The 18,525-nt window shown below is 48.8% G+C and overlaps 3 protein-coding genes across 3 annotated transcripts; 2 read left to right on the top strand and 1 right to left on the bottom strand.

Annotated features, from left to right (window-relative positions):
* Nucleotides 1-1,351: 1,351 nt before the first annotated feature.
* Nucleotides 1,352-7,755, bottom strand: HOO65_020912 (Vacuolar membrane-associated protein iml-1; the record flags this gene model as incomplete). Its single annotated transcript, XM_071006246.1, has 2 exons — nucleotides 1,352-7,162; nucleotides 7,216-7,755. 2 exons carry the CDS (start codon nucleotides 7,753-7,755, stop codon nucleotides 1,352-1,354), a joined length of 6,351 nt encoding a protein of 2,116 aa, XP_070861550.1.
* A 3,493-nt stretch (nucleotides 7,756-11,248) lies between these two features.
* On the top strand, nucleotides 11,249-11,838 carry HOO65_020911 (Zinc homeostasis factor 1; the record flags this gene model as incomplete). The annotated part of the gene is made up of 2 exons (XM_071007067.1): nucleotides 11,249-11,356; nucleotides 11,419-11,838. 2 exons carry the CDS (start codon nucleotides 11,249-11,251, stop codon nucleotides 11,836-11,838), a joined length of 528 nt encoding a protein of 175 aa, XP_070861549.1.
* A 2,711-nt stretch (nucleotides 11,839-14,549) lies between these two features.
* Nucleotides 14,550-18,386, top strand: HOO65_020910 (uncharacterized protein; the record flags this gene model as incomplete). The annotated part of the gene is made up of 1 exon (XM_071000187.1): nucleotides 14,550-18,386. One exon carries the CDS (start codon nucleotides 14,550-14,552, stop codon nucleotides 18,384-18,386), a length of 3,837 nt encoding a protein of 1,278 aa, XP_070861548.1.
* Nucleotides 18,387-18,525: the final 139 nt, after the last annotated feature.

Below are 18,525 nucleotides of genomic sequence, written 5' to 3'. Positions count from 1 at the left end.
CTAAGCCTAGAGCGTATCAACATCAGTCTCATATTTTATCTTTTCATTTTCATCAGGCTTAGCAGCTCTACGCAATATCCCATGATCTGCATCAGACATTAGACTTTGAGCAGGGAGGGGATAACCTAACGATAGCTAATGGATTACTGCAATCAACAAAGATATAGAGGCGGATGAAAAGGGAATATTGGGGGGGTTTCTCTCTATTACAGGGCGGATGGTTCTTTGGTACCATGGTCGGCTTGGCCGGAATTCCAAAGTGGTGCGGGTAGGCGCTTGATTTGACAAAGGCTAAGGTAAGGTGCCTTGGAAACCCCTGCAAAATGTTTTGTTGGCCCTCTGTTTCATCACTCGAATGAACGGGTGTTATCTTTATCAATTACTGGTCCAACAGATATCCACATGATTGCAATATCCTTGCTGCCCCCGGCGGCTGCTAGAGGATATCCCAATCAGAGACCGTCGTAATTTCCAGTGATAATGGAAACAACACACGAAACGCCGAACGATGTTGTCATAAGCCTGAGCTCGGAGAATGCCCATAAGAGATATAATGACGCTGCAGATAAGTCACAGGACTTATGGGCTGAGCTCACAACACATTGAAGGCCTCGCTTGTTCTGCATTGAAAATGAATCAGGGTTAGGAAACAAATAAGCTGTATTCGTTTTTGGGCGGCAAGTTACGGTAGTCAAACAGCGATAATACATCTATACATGTGTAGAGTGAAGGATGGGGTGAGGCAAGCCCCCTAGTGTCCATGGTAATAGAACATTTGAAATACGAGACGCTAATGCTCAACTTCTGCTCGTACAACGTTACACACACATTTGCGTAAAATCACCTTGCCTACAAGCACACTAGCACGTTTTGCACTTTATAGGGACTCAATAAAAGCCAGTAAATATACGGGAGTCACTAGAATTGATTCCATCTCACGGTAAAACTCATAAAGTCTTAGGGTAGAAACTTGGTGGATGATTAGGGGCGTAGATGAAAAGCTCAGAAAAGGAATCAGAGACAGCGAAATCGAAAGCAACTAGATGCATGCGTACAAGTCAAACTTCTCACAGCAAGTTGCTGTAGGCGATAGTGAGCTAACGTTGACATGTCTCGTTTGTAATTTCGTACGGCAAATTAGTTACACATATGCACACCGCTAGTATTTTGTTGACTACCCGTAGGAAAACAAAAAGAAAAGACGAGAAATGGCAGGCTACATCCCATCATTAACTGCAAGTAGATGGGAGCTCGTGTAGAGTTAGTTCTAAGGACCTCCGTCTCGTAATGGAAGGTCTTATTACATGATATCTTTTGCCCATTTACCGTAAAATCACCCCCAGCCCTTCGTTCATAGTCCCTTCGGGTCTGTCTGCACACTTGCCCTGCGCAACAAGCCCATTCCCAAAGCCATTGAAGCGCCCAGCCTTGCAGGGCTTGACATCTGGGTTTGCACCGGACTCATCCCAGGCCCCAGCCCAAGCCCTAGCCCTCCTGTGCCCACACCACTATTGGCACCATCAGCTCCAAGTTCAGACAGGTCCAGGACGGCTGGTGGTAAGCCAAGTGAAGGAATATTCGCATCGGGCACTACCTCGAGAGCTTCACGAGCCTTGCCCCTGCTATCCCGTACATCTCCGCGGTCACGCAAACTGCTGTTTCGGCTGCTTTTGTTATCATGAGTGTCGATGGGGTTTAGAGAGGGCGACTGGGCGACAAACTCGCGCTCCATGATCTCGTAGTAGAATATTTCCAGCGCCTCCTCATCCGTGCAGAACTCCATCATTTCATTCATAACAATATCAAACATGGCTTGCTTTGGCCCTGCTGGACCAGAGCTTGAGCCTTCGCCTGTCGGCGAACCAGCGAATACTGGCCGCAGTGCAGGTGAATTCCGGAATGTGGGTTTAAGGCGTGGCGAGTCTGTTATACCAATATGAGACAAGGTGATGTGTGGGTGTGCCGCTGGGTTAACCGTCCGGTCAACACCCATCGATTTTTCCTTATTAGCCGCCCGGTCAACAGCCATAGACTTCTCCTTGGTAGCACCGCGGTTAGAGAACAAGTGGTTTTCCAGAAGCAAGAAATCCCCATCCTCTGTAATCTGGGCAAGTAGACACCCAGTGCGGTGGATATACTGAGAGTAACGGTAGTCTGGGCTTCCCCATGAATATCGTACATCAACAGATGTAGGGAAGTTTGCCGCCGCCTCTACATCCAGCACAAAATCGAAGCGGCGCAGAATCTCGCGATGGAAGAAAAAGCGGTGCGTGTTGCTTGCCAGCGGAACTACAGAAGAGAATAAATATGATGCTGGTGGCTGTGCCGGCGCGAGGCGTGGTGTCTGTGTCATTGACGACGATGAAATTGAAGCCACACTCGCTGCAGAGTCCGCTACACGGCCATCTGCCGCTAGTTGCTGTTGTTGCTCCTGATCAGGTGGGATAAATGCTAGCGGAATGCGAAAGGGTCTGCGGAACGGGTTCTGATTGGTAATTGAACTGGCTTCATTTATTGGAACTTCCACTAGGCGAAGTCCAAAATTGGCAGCCTCTCGCGCCCAACCGTCCACAGCATCTTCAATTAACTTGGCTGTGGTGTTGAGCCAGTCAATGCGAATATGATAGCAGTTGTCAGGATTATGGAGACGGTCATAGTGGAGATTAATACATTCAGGCCGATAGGACCGTTTCCGGTGATCGACGTCATACTTCATGACCTTGCTCAGCATGACGATGGGCTTCGGCTTAGCGTTTTGTTTAAGCTTCGATTTCTGCTTACCCATCCTCGAGGTCGAGGCGGTCTGATTTGAAGGGAATGTGGCAGTGGACGACATCATCGTGGGCGTATGGATGGCGTTAGCCATATTGCTGGCAAGACCGCTACTAAGGGTAGGTGGGGGGGACTCGTCAATAATAGAGTGGGAGGATGTAGTCGAGGGCTCCCGATGCATTCCAATGGCATCCAAAAGTGGCGTAGGAGGAACAGAAGACGGCTCCTTTTCCTTTTCCTTGTCTTTGCGGCGAGGATTAAACCAACTTTGGGGAACTGGCTTGGCATAGTCTGCTGTAATCTGGTAAAAATACTGGCCATCGCGGAATGGATGACGTTGCTGCACGTGCATAAATAGCCCCTTTTCCTTGTCGTCCTTGTCCTTATCTTTATCTTTGTCCTTATCATCAGACGCCGATTTAGACATAGGCGCCATTAAAAAGTTACCTAGCTTTTCAGCATCCTCTCTACTTTCAAGATCGTCAAAGTTGTCCAGCAGCCATGTCGTCATATCTGAGCCAATGAAGCAGTTGTAGTGCATACGCAAATGCCAACGTCGATTCTGCATTCGGATTCCACCTAGTTCGACTGGCTGTTGAATCGCCTCGGCCAAGGCTGATAGATTAAGCGAAGTTCTGCGGAAGCCATCACGGCCTGATAGGTGCTGACCTCTGCGTGGGCCATCAGGACCCTCGACGAGGGGAAGAGTATCATATTCCGCCGCAATCACCAGGGACGGATCTTCAGTCTTGTACACAATATCCAGTGGGTTGGGGTCTCTACGTCGTCGCGATGATCCCATCGACATGAATGGCCTCTCAGTAGGTGTTACAAAACGATGGCGCTGCCATGACTGGGCCAGCTGCTTGATTCCTTCTAGACGAATTTCCTCGCAGCTATATCCATTTTGGCCCCTTTCTTGGAGCCCTTGTCGAGCCACCATGGGAATGAGAACAAAACGCGCTCTCCAGAAACGCAGCACGTCTGTCATCTCCTCGGTCTGTCCGGCAATGTAAGAATCAACTTGGTTCCAGTTGAGTTCAGGGCGATATATAGGCATGTTCATAGCTCGATGCTCATATTCATGGTCCAGAAGTGTACGAATAGCCGGTCGGTAGATTGCTGGCATAGAGGAAGAATATACTGTGGGGTCCAGCTTGCGAGTGTAGATGTTGACTTCGATCTCAGTGCCGTTGGAGCATGAAAGCTGGTGAATTGAGTTGCCTGCACTCATGAAAATACTCGTACCATCCTCGACTTGACTGTCTTTTGAAAAAATGTCACCAATCTTAAGCATCTTCTGCCCAAAGGCCCGAGCCACGGCTGGCCCAATGACTACCTGGAAGCCCTGTGAAAACCGGAGAGAAATGAGCTCACGTAGAAATTCTTCGCGTGGCTTGGGATCTTCAGAGATGAACTCATCATCGCCGTTCTGTGCAATACTGTACGGCATACATTGCCAATCGGTTTCGAACTCTTTTTGTGTGGGGAAATACTCAGTCGTTAACGGCACTGCAGCAGGGCAACACAAAGCCTTCCACTTCATAACACGCATGCGTGAGGTATGGGGGAAGACATGCTGCCATAGACGATACTGTGTGGCATCGTCAACTTTGGAAAGATCCGGATTGGAGGGGTTTAGAAGCATAAGCCAAGGTGACACGGCCGCTGTATTCTTGTGCTTCTCTTGCTTCCCATAGCTGTTGCCATGGAAGGTCCCGTTAGTGCCTTGATTGTTTGGCGATGTCCCAAGGTCATTCTGCGTGCGAGGGTTGCCATGGTGCATATTGGGCAATGCGCCCATACGTAGCTTATAGTTATACATACGGCCAACGTCATTCTGAAGCATCTGTGAGTACACAACTTCGGGATCCTGCTTGGTGGTTTTATTGCTGGAATTCGTTGCGTTTGCGCGGGCAGCAGAAGCCCGGGGAGTGAGAGACATGGCCGCCTCGGCCTGTAACTGTTGTAGGGAAGTAACAGATCCAATGCTACGTTTTAAGATGGGAATACTTGGTGTAGTGGACGGTGTACCGCTCATAGTAGACCAGTTCTCGGCTCTTGGCGATAGTTGAGAGGCCACAGAGAGAGGTGGTGACGGCCGCGCTATACTAGCGCTGGTCAGAGGGGCTACAGATCCGGCCTCTAAGTTTTGCGATCCAGGTGCCTTGACAACTGTGATAGTTTCTAGGCTTGGCTTGGGGATGGCTGCTTTGGGTGCAGCAATTCCGAATCCATGTTGACCTAGGCTGATATTACGCATAAACTTAGGCGCTTTGTTTTGTAGTGCTACAGCACTAGTGCTAGCGCCAGTACCAGCACTAGTTCGACTAGGTGCTATTGACGTCATAGACCCAACTACTGAACTAACAGTAGATCCAACTACTGAGCCAACGACAGAACCAATAACAGAGCCAGATGGCTCCATTTTGTTGAGACCATCTAAACGTCGCAAGGTGCCATTTTGACTCCCAAGAACAGGAGCTGCTGCGCTTCCTCGCCTACGGATAGGTCGCTCAATATCACTGAAGTTGATAGACATCTTGCGGCTGGATTGGCCCAGTCCAGTGCCTACCCGTTGTCCTTGTGGGTTATCTGTAAACGAAGATCCAAAAACACTGGAAGAATCGCCAGGCCCTCTCCGCAAAGACTCATCGCCATCCCAGTTAGTCTTTTGGTCTCTGGTTGCAGGAAGCTTGGCACGGCTGCTGTCATAGTCAGCTAGCAGACCGGATATCCTGCGGTAGTCTATCTTGCGATTGCTTCCCTGCAGTGGCCTTTCCATGCGGGACATGGCCATACCAGAAACCCGCTGGCTCAGAGTGTCAAACGGCTCTAATTCCGGTACATGAACCGGCCTGTCACCGTTACTCTCAATAGCCTTTCTGACTTCTCTCCCAGTCCAGTCCATCTCATGCAAGCCTTTAGGAAACGACGGGTCGGATAACAGTGGCGCAATGTCAATCTCATTAGTCTCAAGTACGCTACGCATTTGCAGGCCATACATGCGACAACGGATAACAAAGTCATCCCCACTGTCCCTGTCGCTGCCGCCTTTGCCTAGACCGTTGTTTTCATCGTTTTCAGAGCCAGCAGTTGTCTTACTGTCATCGTTGCCGTTATTAGAACCTGCCACCGCCAGCACAATGCCCTGATAAGACAGTGCCTCTTCGGAAGTTCCCGTCCAGAACGCCACGTGCAGCCACTGCGGCACGGCATAGCTCCATTCGTCTGTCATTGCAATCGTTGTGGACGCAAAGGAATCCACACGTCGCATGTTGCCACTACCACCTGTCACAGTCTTGGCAGGGGAGACTGACTCTGTTGTTGATATATAGCTGCCCACCATGGAGTTGGGGCCCCTGGGTGTGCTCTCTCGGCTGCGAATCCAACGCTCTTTGCCATTTTCCAGTAGTTGTCGCGTTCGATATCGAAATAGAGGCACAGAGTGTAGGGGCAGCTTTGGAACACAGACCAAATCGATACCAATGCCATTTCCAATCAGACTCTCCGTGGTCTTACGAAGGGTTTCATATTCAACCTCAAAGACGCCAGGGCCCGGGCTGATTATGACAAGCGAGACACCAGTATGGTTGAGATCTCTATCAATATAGTCATGCGAGAATAGAACAGACGCCATTGTTATAGCTTCTAGGAAGTTTCCGTACATGGCAAATGACGACTCAGCCTTAATCTGGTTCAGAGCGGCAGGCTCGTCGTCAACTGCCGCAAAGGGAGTAAGGACACCAGGGGCCGTCAAATGATGGATGCTGATATCTCGTCGGAAATAATTGAACTCCTTCTTCAACTCATATAGAATAGTCGTCCACTCGCCGCTAGCCATTTCGCTGACAACGACTCTATAAAAGTCCTTGTAAGGCCGGCGTTCCCCCGAAGGCTGAATGCCAGTGTAGTACTCGCCCAGCTCTCCAGAGACAAACTGTGCCGATAGGCCAAAGTTATATTCAACCCGCGCAAATAGCACAATAGTCACGCGATGGTGAGCTTTGAGAAGGGCCCATTTCTTGAATAACGCTGGAAGAAACCCGTTGACTACTTTGTTAAACATAATCTCGCCAGAGCCTTCCGCATCAAAATCCCACATTTCACGAGCCATTTGAATGAAGAGAACGTATCTGGCACTCTCACTTCGAAATACTGGCCGTGTGTTGCGGGTGAAGAATGCCGAATGCACCTTTTCTTGCCCGACAAAAATAGAGGTGACCGTAGCTTTAATAGTGCCCATAAAAAGAATCGATTGGCCGCGATAGACCGTAGTGTCAGTGAGCTCGTCAACAGCCAGTCGCCACATGTCAGAACGAGACAGGTACTGGTCACGAAAGCTCATCTCAACATATCCAGCTTCAACGACAGGATTAGAGGAATCAATCTAGCAAGTTGTCAGGACTTGGATCAGGGATGCGCCTTACACATTCAACTTACAGCTGTCAAAACGACAGAAGTGCCCTTCTTCATGCCAAAGTTATCTGCAATGTGCTTCACAGCATAAACCTCGATAAGGGGGTGCCGAATTTTGAGCTCTCGTGGCATATCTTTTGCAACAAATACATAGCGTTTTCCGTAAGTCTCCGATTCTGACAAGCCGGGAGGTCCCGCACCGCCGCCGGTTGATCCGGTAGCTGTTTTGTCCCCCCCGCTTGCCGTCCGCGATAGCTCCTCACCAAACGTCCCCTTTTCTTTCTCCATGACCACAGTCATGGCCATCAACTGGCCGGGCTTGATTTCGCCACCCACCAGATCGAAGTTGAGAAGCACATCATCGGGTGAATAGCCCTCGTTCACCGTAACTGTGCATCGACGTGATAATAGCCCAGCCCGTCCGCCAGCTGAGTAAGCAGCAGTTGATGCGACCGAATCAGGGGATCGTGTTCGCTGAAAAGAGAGGGGAGACTTATCGCCGCTGCCTCTGCTGACTTGGCGCAGATGGCTGGCCAGGTTGCGTCTAGGCAAATGACGACTCATTATAAAAACAAAGGTTTAGAAGCAGCAAAAAGAACTTAGTCCCGAGCAATGAAAGGGCTGGTCGATTGTGATTTGCAACAGAGAACAAGCTAGTATCAAATGCGATGAAGGAAAAGGTACGATGATGACAGGCGTCTGAGGCCCGTTCAACACTCTAGCAATAATAACTGGCTCATTCCCTCAAAGCCTACAGCCATTGTTGGTTGATTCTTGAGATGGTTAGCATCAAGCCAAAAATTGCGTCCTTGGTAGGCTTTAACTGAAGACAGACAGACAGGATAATTTTGGCCTGATTTGCAGCCAGCCAGGCCTGGAGCTGCTGCTGACCCGGCAGAATCTTGACACAGACCTCACCGCCTTCTGTTTTCAGCCGCACGTGGCGCAATTGAGGAACCCTAACCCTACAAATACATGTGTAACATCAGATACTATCAACTTTGTCCACAACATTGTGTGGACAAAACTACACTTCTTGAGCTTGATATGCATTGCTTAGCTTTTCCTTGTTTTTGGGCTTGTGCCAGATACGCCAAGCCAAGCACATAAATGCCAGTCCAACACCTTGATGGCCACCATAGTTTGCTTTGCTGTGCTTGTGTTGCCGGTGGTGTTACTGTTGGACACCTACATTACACGAAAAGGCATAGAAGCCGAAGAACAGAAAGTAATCTATGGGTGGTAGTGCTCAAAGAAATATTCGAGAAAGAGAAAAGGAAGAAGGAAAAAACCCAAGCCGCGCTGTCAGAGACAATGCAGATGCATGCGGTGTCAGCGCGAACAGGAACAGAACACTGTATCCTGCAGTCTCCCTCTTGCTAAACACATCCCCCCTTCCGTCCGCCCTTCCATTCGCGGGTTGTACAAACGAGGTCGATATTATGCTTGGAGCCAAAGACATGGGAAGAGGCCATGTGTATGTCAGTTAGTGAGGGTGCATGCAGATGAAAACCAAGCCAAACATGGCTGAATCCATCTCATGGTTAGTCCAACTAACTAAATTTTCTTGGTGCTAAAATCCCCCATTCTCCAAGATCAATGCGCTGTTGGCAAAGGCTTAGCACCATGTCAGTTTTCATGTTGCACTATCTGACACTCCATGCATGTGCATATGTGCAACAACACAGTTGGTGACTACAACTAACAGCTATGCATGTCAAGCTTGAGACACTGATATTGCAATAGACAATACCGTGTTGCGACGTCTACCTGAATCTTTTAGTCTCATGTCGGGGTCGCTGGAAGATAGGATCTCTTTCTTGTCCCTGGAAAGCCTCTTCAGCAAAGATTGCTTTTTTAAGTAGTGGAGATGAGATTACTTCGCCATGACATGGTCTCTGCCAATGGCCTGTCAAATGCGAACTGACTCCCTGGATGGGGTTAAACTCCATGGGATGAGACATGTGAGAAGTAACTAGGCTGGATGACAAGTGCCATCAAGTAGCCTTAACAAAGATCCGTTGCGTTCCGTCTGTGTATCACATAGGTGATAAGACGGACTTTCCCTTGCCTAGTGTCCAATTGCTTTGTGCCAGTTTGAAGCCATTTATGAAGCTCTAGCTTGACGACCTCACCGTCTCCAGTTCATCCGCCGCTTACTAGGCAAGAATACTCGTCGCCCTCATGCATAAGCATATGGAAGGAGGCCTGTAGGTCGTCCCATTCAAGAGATCTTTACCTACGATAGACTTCTCTTTTGACTCAATACAGGACCATCAGGATATAGGCATTTCTTTCCGCTGGTTTACCGCCCGTAAATCTGTTCATGTAGTCCCCCCCCCCTTACCTCTTCTTAATATTTCCGTGTAACTCTCTTTTATTATTCTTTTACTCCTACTTCTGCCTAATGTTCTCTGTTCTTCATCACTAATACTAGTGTGTTTCTCTGTACTACAATGGCCATCTAGGCCACACACGAATGCACCTACATGGTAGCCCCGGCGAGACTGTTCGAACGGTAATCCGACTCCCGATTTTTTTATCGTTATTTTTTGTTCTTCCCTTTTTCTCTTCTTTCCCCCTCACCTTCTTTCCTCTTCCGCTCTCATGCATCTGAGATCTTGACGCCCTTCCTCGAGCAGCGGGCCTTGGAACTTTTCACAGGCTGTGCTTTCCCATCATCGGCATCTTCTTTGGTATACGAGTATACATAGCCTACCCGGTTGTCCACCTGGCCGTCTTTTATATCTTTCATAGCAACGCACTTCCACTTTCCGCTTTTTCGCACCCATATCCTCTTCCTTTCTCACACTCGATATTTGTATCTCACTGCTATTGTGCTTGGCCTAGATTTGTTTGAATATAGCCATGGCTCACAAAAAGCAATCTCTGAATGCTAAAAAGTGGCGCTTGATTATCACTATCACCATATCCTTTGCCTTCTTTTTGGCTGAGCTAACTAGTAAGTTTCCTATCCTACCCTTTGCTGCGTCTACTGCAAATTTCACGACGTATTTGCTAACAAAAGCCTCGAAACAGTTGGCCTCAAGACCAGATCCCTCGCTCTTGTAGCAGATGCCTTCCATTATGTTAGTCATTGGGTCTGTATTCCTCGTTTGCAGCTTGGTCTCTAACTCCTACCTACAGCTAAACGATGTCATCAGCTTTGTTGTCGCCCTTGTTGCAGTCTTGGTAAGATATTCATATCATATAGTCCTACCTAAGGCACTTACTCATAGTAACGCATCCACCTTAGATATCTTCCAATAAATCAATCCCCCGTGGCTTTTCCTTTGGCTGGCTACGGGCTCAGGTTTTAGGGGCTTTCTTCAATAGCGCAATATTGATTGGTTTGGCAGTTAGCATCTTGGTGCAAGCCATCCAAAGATTCATCAATGTCGAAGGTAAAGATACTCGAAGGCTCTGCTCACCAGAATAAGTTTAAGGCTCAAGCTAAAGCAATTTAGAGGTCGAGGACCCGATGATGGTCGTGATAGTTGGCGCCGTTGGTCTAGGCCTGAATATGATTATGATGGCATTTCTTCATGGTAAGCGCTCAACAAATAATCTCATCAATCCAGGGCTGACAGAACATAGACCATAGTCACGGCGGCCATGGTCATAGCCATAGCCATAGCCATAGCCATAATCATGATCAAGAACATGGCCACAGCCACAGTCACAATATTAGATGTAGTCAAGAGATCGTTCGCTCCGATTTCTACTCAAACACGGATGGACACGAGCAGGGCCTCTCTACCGGACGTACTTCTGCGGGCAGCGAAACAGTAAATACCCACCCGCTCATACTCTCAGTGCATAGCAATACCCTGACCTCTCTTTGCAGCCTCTCACCAATCATCATACCCATCGCCATGTCGATACAAAATATCTCAAGAGCCCCACTCGCGATTTGGGAATGCTGAGTATCTTGATCCATGTGATTGGCGATGCGATCAACAACATTGGAGTCATAATCTCTGGTGCTATAATCTGGAAGTTCCATAGCCCGAATCGGTACTACATTGATCCCGCGATCAGTGTCTTCATATCCATAATGATAATGCTGACGACATTGCGCGTCACCATGAAGAGTGGAAGGATCCTCATGGAAACAGCTCCAGAGGGAATAGATTTGCAAGACATCAAACACGATCTAGAAATGGTACGTTATGTGGAGAGAGGGGAACGTTTCCACAACAGACGCATACTAATAGTTGGTATTAGATTCCCGGAATCAAATCGGTTCCTGAGCTTAATGTGTGGCGACTAGATGAGGAGGTAGTTGTGGCTTCCATCCACCTTGTAGTGTCGGATCTTACCATTACCGACTTTGCATCCAAGGCAAAGATAGTGGGAGAGTGTCTAAGTGCGTATGGCATTCACTCATATACACTGCAGCCTGAGCTGCAGTCTTCCTACAATGACAAATTGGAGATTTCCACAAGCACTGCCGTCGTCATCCCAGCACCAACTGTATCCATCCCTCCTCGGATCTCCTCTACCAACGCCATTATAGGGGCCACGCATTCGCCTGCCAGTTCCCTCCTCGAAAGTCCAAAAATGGTGAAGGTGCAGTTTGAGGATACACAGCACACTCCAGCTCTATCCAACACTAAATTAGAAGAACAACAAAAGACGGAGTAGAGGAGCAGCCATGAGAAGAACATTTGCAACGCTAACACAGGAGTTTAAGCCGTTGCGTCGATTGTAATGGCTGGTAGAGGGTGCAAAAATATCTACGAAGAGAAGTTACAAAACTGGATGAGTGTTGTGAGAAAAAAAGTTATATCTCGCGTCGTGAGAGGTTGCTAGGGTTATACTCAAAATAGTACGTAATAAGGGTTATATTCCGATGTGGAGGGCCAAAAAGACTACCGAGACATGCATCGGAGCCAAGTTGCTATTCTAGTTGGAAAGAGATAAGTTAGCTAATATTAGCAAGGGATTTACAGTAAGGTTCCGGTGAACATGCTATACGAGTGAGTAAATGTAGTTGCATATCCGTATGGGGCGATGTAGCTTGAAGGGCTTATAGATCGCGTGACTTGGATCAGGAAAGGACAAGACGAATATTGAGCGCTCACGTGCTCTCATCACAGGCCTAAGCAAGTGCGAGTTAAGACAGCCCTGAAGACGGGCTGAAGTGGAGATAGTGCTAATTTGCATGGTAGGAGAAATGCCTTTAGTATAAGAAAGCTCATGGATTTCAGTTACTACTAGTAGCACTCAGCTAACTAGCATGGATGATGAGACGCAATGTCTTGAAGAGACTAGACACGGTAATGAAATAAATAAATGGCTCTGCCAAGCAATTGTAACTCGCTGTTGGGACTTGGCCACAAAGGGAGGGAAGCAAATAGACGATTCTAGGCGTTCTAGAGAATACGACGCCTCTGAAGAAAAAGTCTAGGGTTAAGGGCTTAGGAGGGATTGACTTAAGTAGAGGGAGCGAAAGTGTTTGCATGCATTTAGTGGGTAGGCATTACACACACTGAGAAACCATGTATTTACGATAAGCATGGGCCAAATGTCGACAACAAGTAGGCGGTGTAAAAGGGCTAGTAGCTAGATATCAATGGAGAAGCTATGGAGTCGAGCTAGTTGACGCTATCTAGGCTGCCCTGCCCTGCCCTCTATAGGCCTCCTCCGCAAGGTGCTTTATTTGGGGCTGATAGAGACTCACTTCAGCCTTACTTTTTGCGGATGGAGAAAAGGCGTAGCGTAGCGACTACGACTCTGAAAGTGGATGAAGATTTGTGAGCAGGGTGGCCCCTCTTGTTTTCGCAGGACCTTGCTTCCTTTGCCATAATAATCATTACATTGCTTTCCCTTCTACCAAGCGAGTTTTGCCCATCCTCTTTTTTCAACAGTGCCCTCGCTTCTGGGGACTAACGTGTATCGAAAAGCCAGCCCCAAGCTTTCCGACGCGCGCGCTCAGGTCAAATTTCGCGTTCTGGCTTATTCTCTGTGTTTATATGCTTTCTTTTTCCTCTTGCTTCTGCATATGAACCTGCATGTGAAGCCTGCTGGCTGCATATATGTATATAAAATAAACCCTCTATGTCCTTCTTATAGGAGAAAGAGCCAAGAAAAGGAGAAGAGTAGCAAGGAACTTGCCTACTCTTGTGCACCTTCAGTCCGGTTCTTTCTTTTTCCACCATGTTCAACTAGACTTGTCAGTAGCCAAGAAGGAAGGAAGGGCCACACAGAGCAACTACCTGCTGGTATAGTGTCCCCTCTTCTTTCTTCATCCTTCCATCCTTTCTACCCATCAGAAACCTAGGGTCTGATTAGGTTGGATATTTCTGAATTTTGGTCTTCTCTTTTTCTCTTTTGCTTTCTTTTTCGTCTTGGCCTGTCTTTTTCTGGGTTGCAACTTGGCTTTCGTGGTTTTTTCCTGGGCCTTCATCGCCTCCCGCTTGTTCCTTTTAGGCTGACTAGCCAACCGCGTCCAATTAGGGTCTGATTATTTGAGATTTGTTGCCCACCTTCCTTCCTCGTCGACTGCTCTTTCCCACTTGGTTGTTCATCCGTCTGTCCTACCATTTATTGCTGCTTGTGTGCTCTCTGGCATTGCATATCCGTCCCGTCCCAGTGTTTTTTTTTTAATTTTTTTTTATTTCCTATTTTTCCTTATTCACCCCTCCTGCCGCCCCCTCTCTTTCTCTACTCCATCGTACTGACTCCTTCCTTCATTCACGCTGTTGCCGAGCCATGAATTCAAGCCTGTTCGCGGTTGCCGCCTCTCCCCAACGCTGGTGAGAGAGGACCGCGACAACTACAGCAGCAAGCAACGAGCAAGAGGAACAAGGCAAACAACAAACCCACACATCCCCTCCCCTCCCCTCGCCCCATCCATCCATCCGTCCATCTGCCTTGATATTTTTGTCTGCCCATCTGCTCACGATTAGTGAGCTCCCCCTCTTTTGGGCCACCATTACGCGTTTGCTCTTTCCATTCTACTTCTGCTTGCTCCTCCGCTTTTTCCTTGGTCACTCTCTGCTTCGCCCTGACTCTATTGGGCTGTGGGAAACTGCCGTTTGAGCACCTTTTAATATTATCATCGTGATCAATCTATCACGCGCACTTGCACAGTATTGCACTGCAGCAACGGACGTAACTGCCCATTTTGCCCCGCCCCCGCCATCTGCAACAGGACTTGATTACGACACAATATTAGCCTCATTCTTCGTTCTCTATTCTTCACTCTTGACTGCTGACCTTTTCCACGTTGGGCATCTTGAGCCTATTCTATATTCTTCATTTGCACCATTTCTTCGCACGCTTTCCTTCATTTTCGTTTTTTTATCTACTATTATTTTTTAATTCTTTGTGCGGCTGCATTGCTATGCACAATGCTTGGCAAGCTCTTTAACTTGGGCTCAGGCTCAAACAGCCCCAGCTCACAGCAACAGGTCTCTAGTAGCTCGTCCAAACCAGTACTTTCTTTGGATTCTGTACAGGAAGACATACACACGCGGACTCTTCTTTTCCCCGATCCACAAGTACTGCAGCAGTTCCAGGGCGACCAGTTATTCCCCTTCACTTCACTATCTGCGTCCATTGCGGCCGCTCCCATTCAGCCCTTCGACTATAATCCCGATATCTGCATTGACAACCATGATGTCAGGGTTATTGTCATGCAGGATGGCATGGGCTCATCTGTGAGCTCGTCGCTGCTATTTGACAGCCATCCGTTTGTCGCACCAACATCGCCGCCATCTTCTGCGACCGCCGAGCGTGGTACCATCCCGGAGACTTGCAAATCTCCGAAGCAATCTCGGCGAAGCAGCATGTCCTACGCTTCAGCGACAGTAGGGGGTCATGCGATGCAATTTGAAGGCCCGCAGCTTCGCAGCGGGGCTTTTGATAGAAGGTCTTCAACTAACGGTCGCTTTCCTTCTACCATTGAAACCGAAGCTCAGAAGGCTGGCCGAGAGTATCGGGAGGAAATGGCCACCTTTATGAGCTGCACTTTTGGCAACTCGGAAATGTCTTCATACAAGGGAACTTCGACAAAAGTTCATCTGTATAGTAGCGACCTACGCCGCTCCAATATTTCGTCGACGTCTATATCTGGGGATAGTAAAGGCGTGGCAGGGCGGGCTGGTGGTACACGGTCTCGTCTGGCTCATTCGTATTCATCCGAGGTAATGTCTCCTGGGTTTCCGCCTAACCTGTCTTATGGGACATCTGCCACGGCGAACAGTAATGTTAGCCCCAGCGACAGTAAGAGGGTGTTAATATCGCGCCTCTTTCCTGTTGTGGTCCCAACGGACAATATCTCTTCAGCACAAACTCAAGAAGACCTGGTTTTCAAACGTCCACAGCCCCGACCAAAGAGAACACCGATGTATGCTGTTGTCCTAGTAATAAATCTCGAATCACTCTCGGCACTTGGGAACAAAGCCGGCAACTTCCGGGGACCTGAATCTTTTACTGAGAATGAATCACTGCCTTCGTCTTTTGGCTCTGGTCGCCGCATGGCTTGGAATACGCCTGGACCGGCCGCCCCAGAGCCGGTTGACTTTTGCATCCCCGAATCTGATGATCGCATGGAGCATATCACTAAGCATTGGGACATCATCAGACGCACATTGACCCAACTCCAGTCGGTGTTTGCTACGTCCATTGGTAACATGCTGAAACAATTAGATATGGCGATCCCCGACCCTTCTTCTCCGTGTCCTTCCCACCGGGCTTTACCAATCAATACCAAAGCAAATTCAAAGCTGCTTGCGCTACCTCCTCACTGTTTCTGCAATGATGTATGGCTGGCTAAGCAGGTTGATATTGCACAAAGCCGTATCGTTTCAGGGCTACAGGCCGAACACGTTTGTACCGGGCAGGGGCGCTGGTCAACTTGGCGCGACGAAGCCCGCGTGATATCACGGTTACAGGTGGGACATGGTATTGATGGCCGTGACTTTTTTTACCGGTTGCTGACCGGGTTTCTTGCCACACACACCCATTGGCTTCAAGCCCTGGGCCCGGAACTTTACCGGCAGCGACATATTGAACGGGAGAAGCTGAAAACTGACGAGGACTTCATGTATCCGGCCCGCACCATTATTGTTGGAAAGGACAAAATGGCAGCTCGACGTCTGATATTCCTCCTCTCTGCCTTTCTCCCTTCCAAGGAGAACATGAATAACCCACACTCTTTACGGCCTACTACTTCCACATCGCTCAACTTTTCGGCATCGCCTCCAGGCTACACTATTTCAGCCCTTACGAAAGAAGAGTCTTTGCGCAAGAAAATCAACCGACGTTCTGGAAAGAGTAGAGTGCCAAGCCATCACCGAACTCCTAGTCAGAGTACTCGGAATTCCTTAGTCCCATCAGCCCTTGCACATCTTACTCTCGATGGCGGCCAATACCATGGCCGACAGGATTCAGATGATATTTCAAATCGCCCTCCTCCTCCTCCGCCCCCGCCTTCAATACATAGCCACTCGGGCCAGTCCCTGGTGAATACTGCAGCATCTGAAAAGAAGCTGCGAAAAAGTAGCATCGCCGCCACAACAACCGCCATGCCTGAGCCTGCAGTGGCCCATTTTGCTACGCTCCACCGGCACGAGAATCTTAGGACCCATCGTCCTAGTAGCAGCAGTAGCATTGCGGCTGACGACCTTAAACGGTCTCTTCAGAGAAGCGAGAGCATGTCTAACGGGTCTGACAGCACAGCGAGTAGCTCTCGCTGGGGCTCTATAATGAGCGGCCTGTGGGGCGGAACCGTTCGCAGAGAGTCAGTGACGTCAGTGACTCAGTCTCACGTGTCCTCGCCTATTCGAGGAGGCGGGGTTTCAGGAACAGGTGCAGGAGCAAATGCAGGAAATGCAGGAAGTGCAGGCAGTGGACCCCGTACAGACCCACTTTCGCCCCGCAAATCCACTGATAAACGCCAAGAGCTGATTGCTAGCCTTGGATTCACTTCAGAACAGCTTTCTTCGGCTTCGGCTTTGCAAGTTCCAATTTCGGATCCCGAGCCTTCACCTGGCCATGTGATGGCCCCCCCAGATCTAGACCCACGTCATGCTCGGAATAACAGCGGGCTGCGGAGTGCTGCTGAAATCCAGCCCCGACAGCCTATTGACATGCCCCATCCTTTTGGCTCACCCGTAAAAACGTCTATTAACCCTGAAGACGGTGTGATTGACATTGATATTCCGTTCACCGATTTCCTGGCGTCTTTTGAGACAGCTGTCTCGTCTCCTTCTAGCGGCGGATATCTATCTACTCCAGGGATTAATCACGATGGACTTGCTTCTTTTGAACGGTCTTGTAGGCTGTCTTCTGATGGCGATACCCCATTGAATGTTGCAGGCTGGTTGCAGGCCTTTCACCCCGACTTTATACTTCAAGCTGTCCCTCCCGATGAACATCTGATGGACCAAATTCAAGAAGCATTGCGTAATGAGCCGTCACCAACCTGCTTTGTTTCCTCATATAACTCCAACTCCGAACCCCCTATTGAACGATGGGTGGACGTTAGTAGTGCGCTGGTTGCTGACATGACCAAGGGCACTATTAGCCGCATCAGATATCGGCGTTTGATTGTTCCTCGTGAGAGGCCAATTCCTTCGCGATCTGGCAAGGGCGGTCCATACGGCGGCTCAAATCTTGTGACACCTTCTATCAAGCCCTATGAAATCCGCCACGACGAGCACTTCGAAGTTGAGAGGGTAGGCACAGTAGAAGATATTCTTACTGATGCTATTGACCGAGTAATTGCTCAGGCCGGGGATCTGACTAGTGTTTCCTCTATGTCTGATATCACAGGCCCAAAGAGCATAGTTGGTAGTCTTAAAACCCAGACTAACAACCGCCTTGAGTCTGAAGTGTCGATGATGGTCTCCTCATCTATGCCCCCGCCCTCATCTATTTTCCCGTCCATCAACATGCCAACGCCATCTCTAAGAAGAACCGCCCCTCGCGATGTGCCCATTTCTATTGGCCAGCAGGCACCACGAGAAGTTTCACGTGCGGAATGCAAGTCAGTTGTGCTATTATCTCTGTCCAATCTTGTAAACGATGTGCTGGCTAAGCGTGACCTACTCGCTGCCGAGGACGGTGATGATGACACCTATGCAGACGAGAGTGTTATGCGAGGTGCAGTCCGGGCCTGGCTACATGCCGCCGACTCCACGCTGGAGAGCAGCCCTCCAGGCGTTTATGTGCGTGGGTGGTGATGCGGACCCGCGCAATTGAGTTTCCTGTCTTTTACTGATTTCAATTTTCTACCCTTTAACTCACATGTAAGCATGCATACGTACTGATCACAGTCGTCTAATCTACCTATCTCTCCTGAGATTTGTAGAATATCTAAAT

This window comes from Ceratocystis lukuohia (genome assembly GCF_044167205.1).
Source record: "Ceratocystis lukuohia strain C4212 chromosome Unknown Supercontig2_pilon, whole genome shotgun sequence".
Lineage (NCBI taxonomy): Eukaryota > Fungi > Ascomycota > Sordariomycetes > Microascales > Ceratocystidaceae > Ceratocystis > Ceratocystis lukuohia.
Note: the sequence above shows the minus strand (reverse complement) of the source record. Positions and strands in the feature narration are given on the sequence as shown.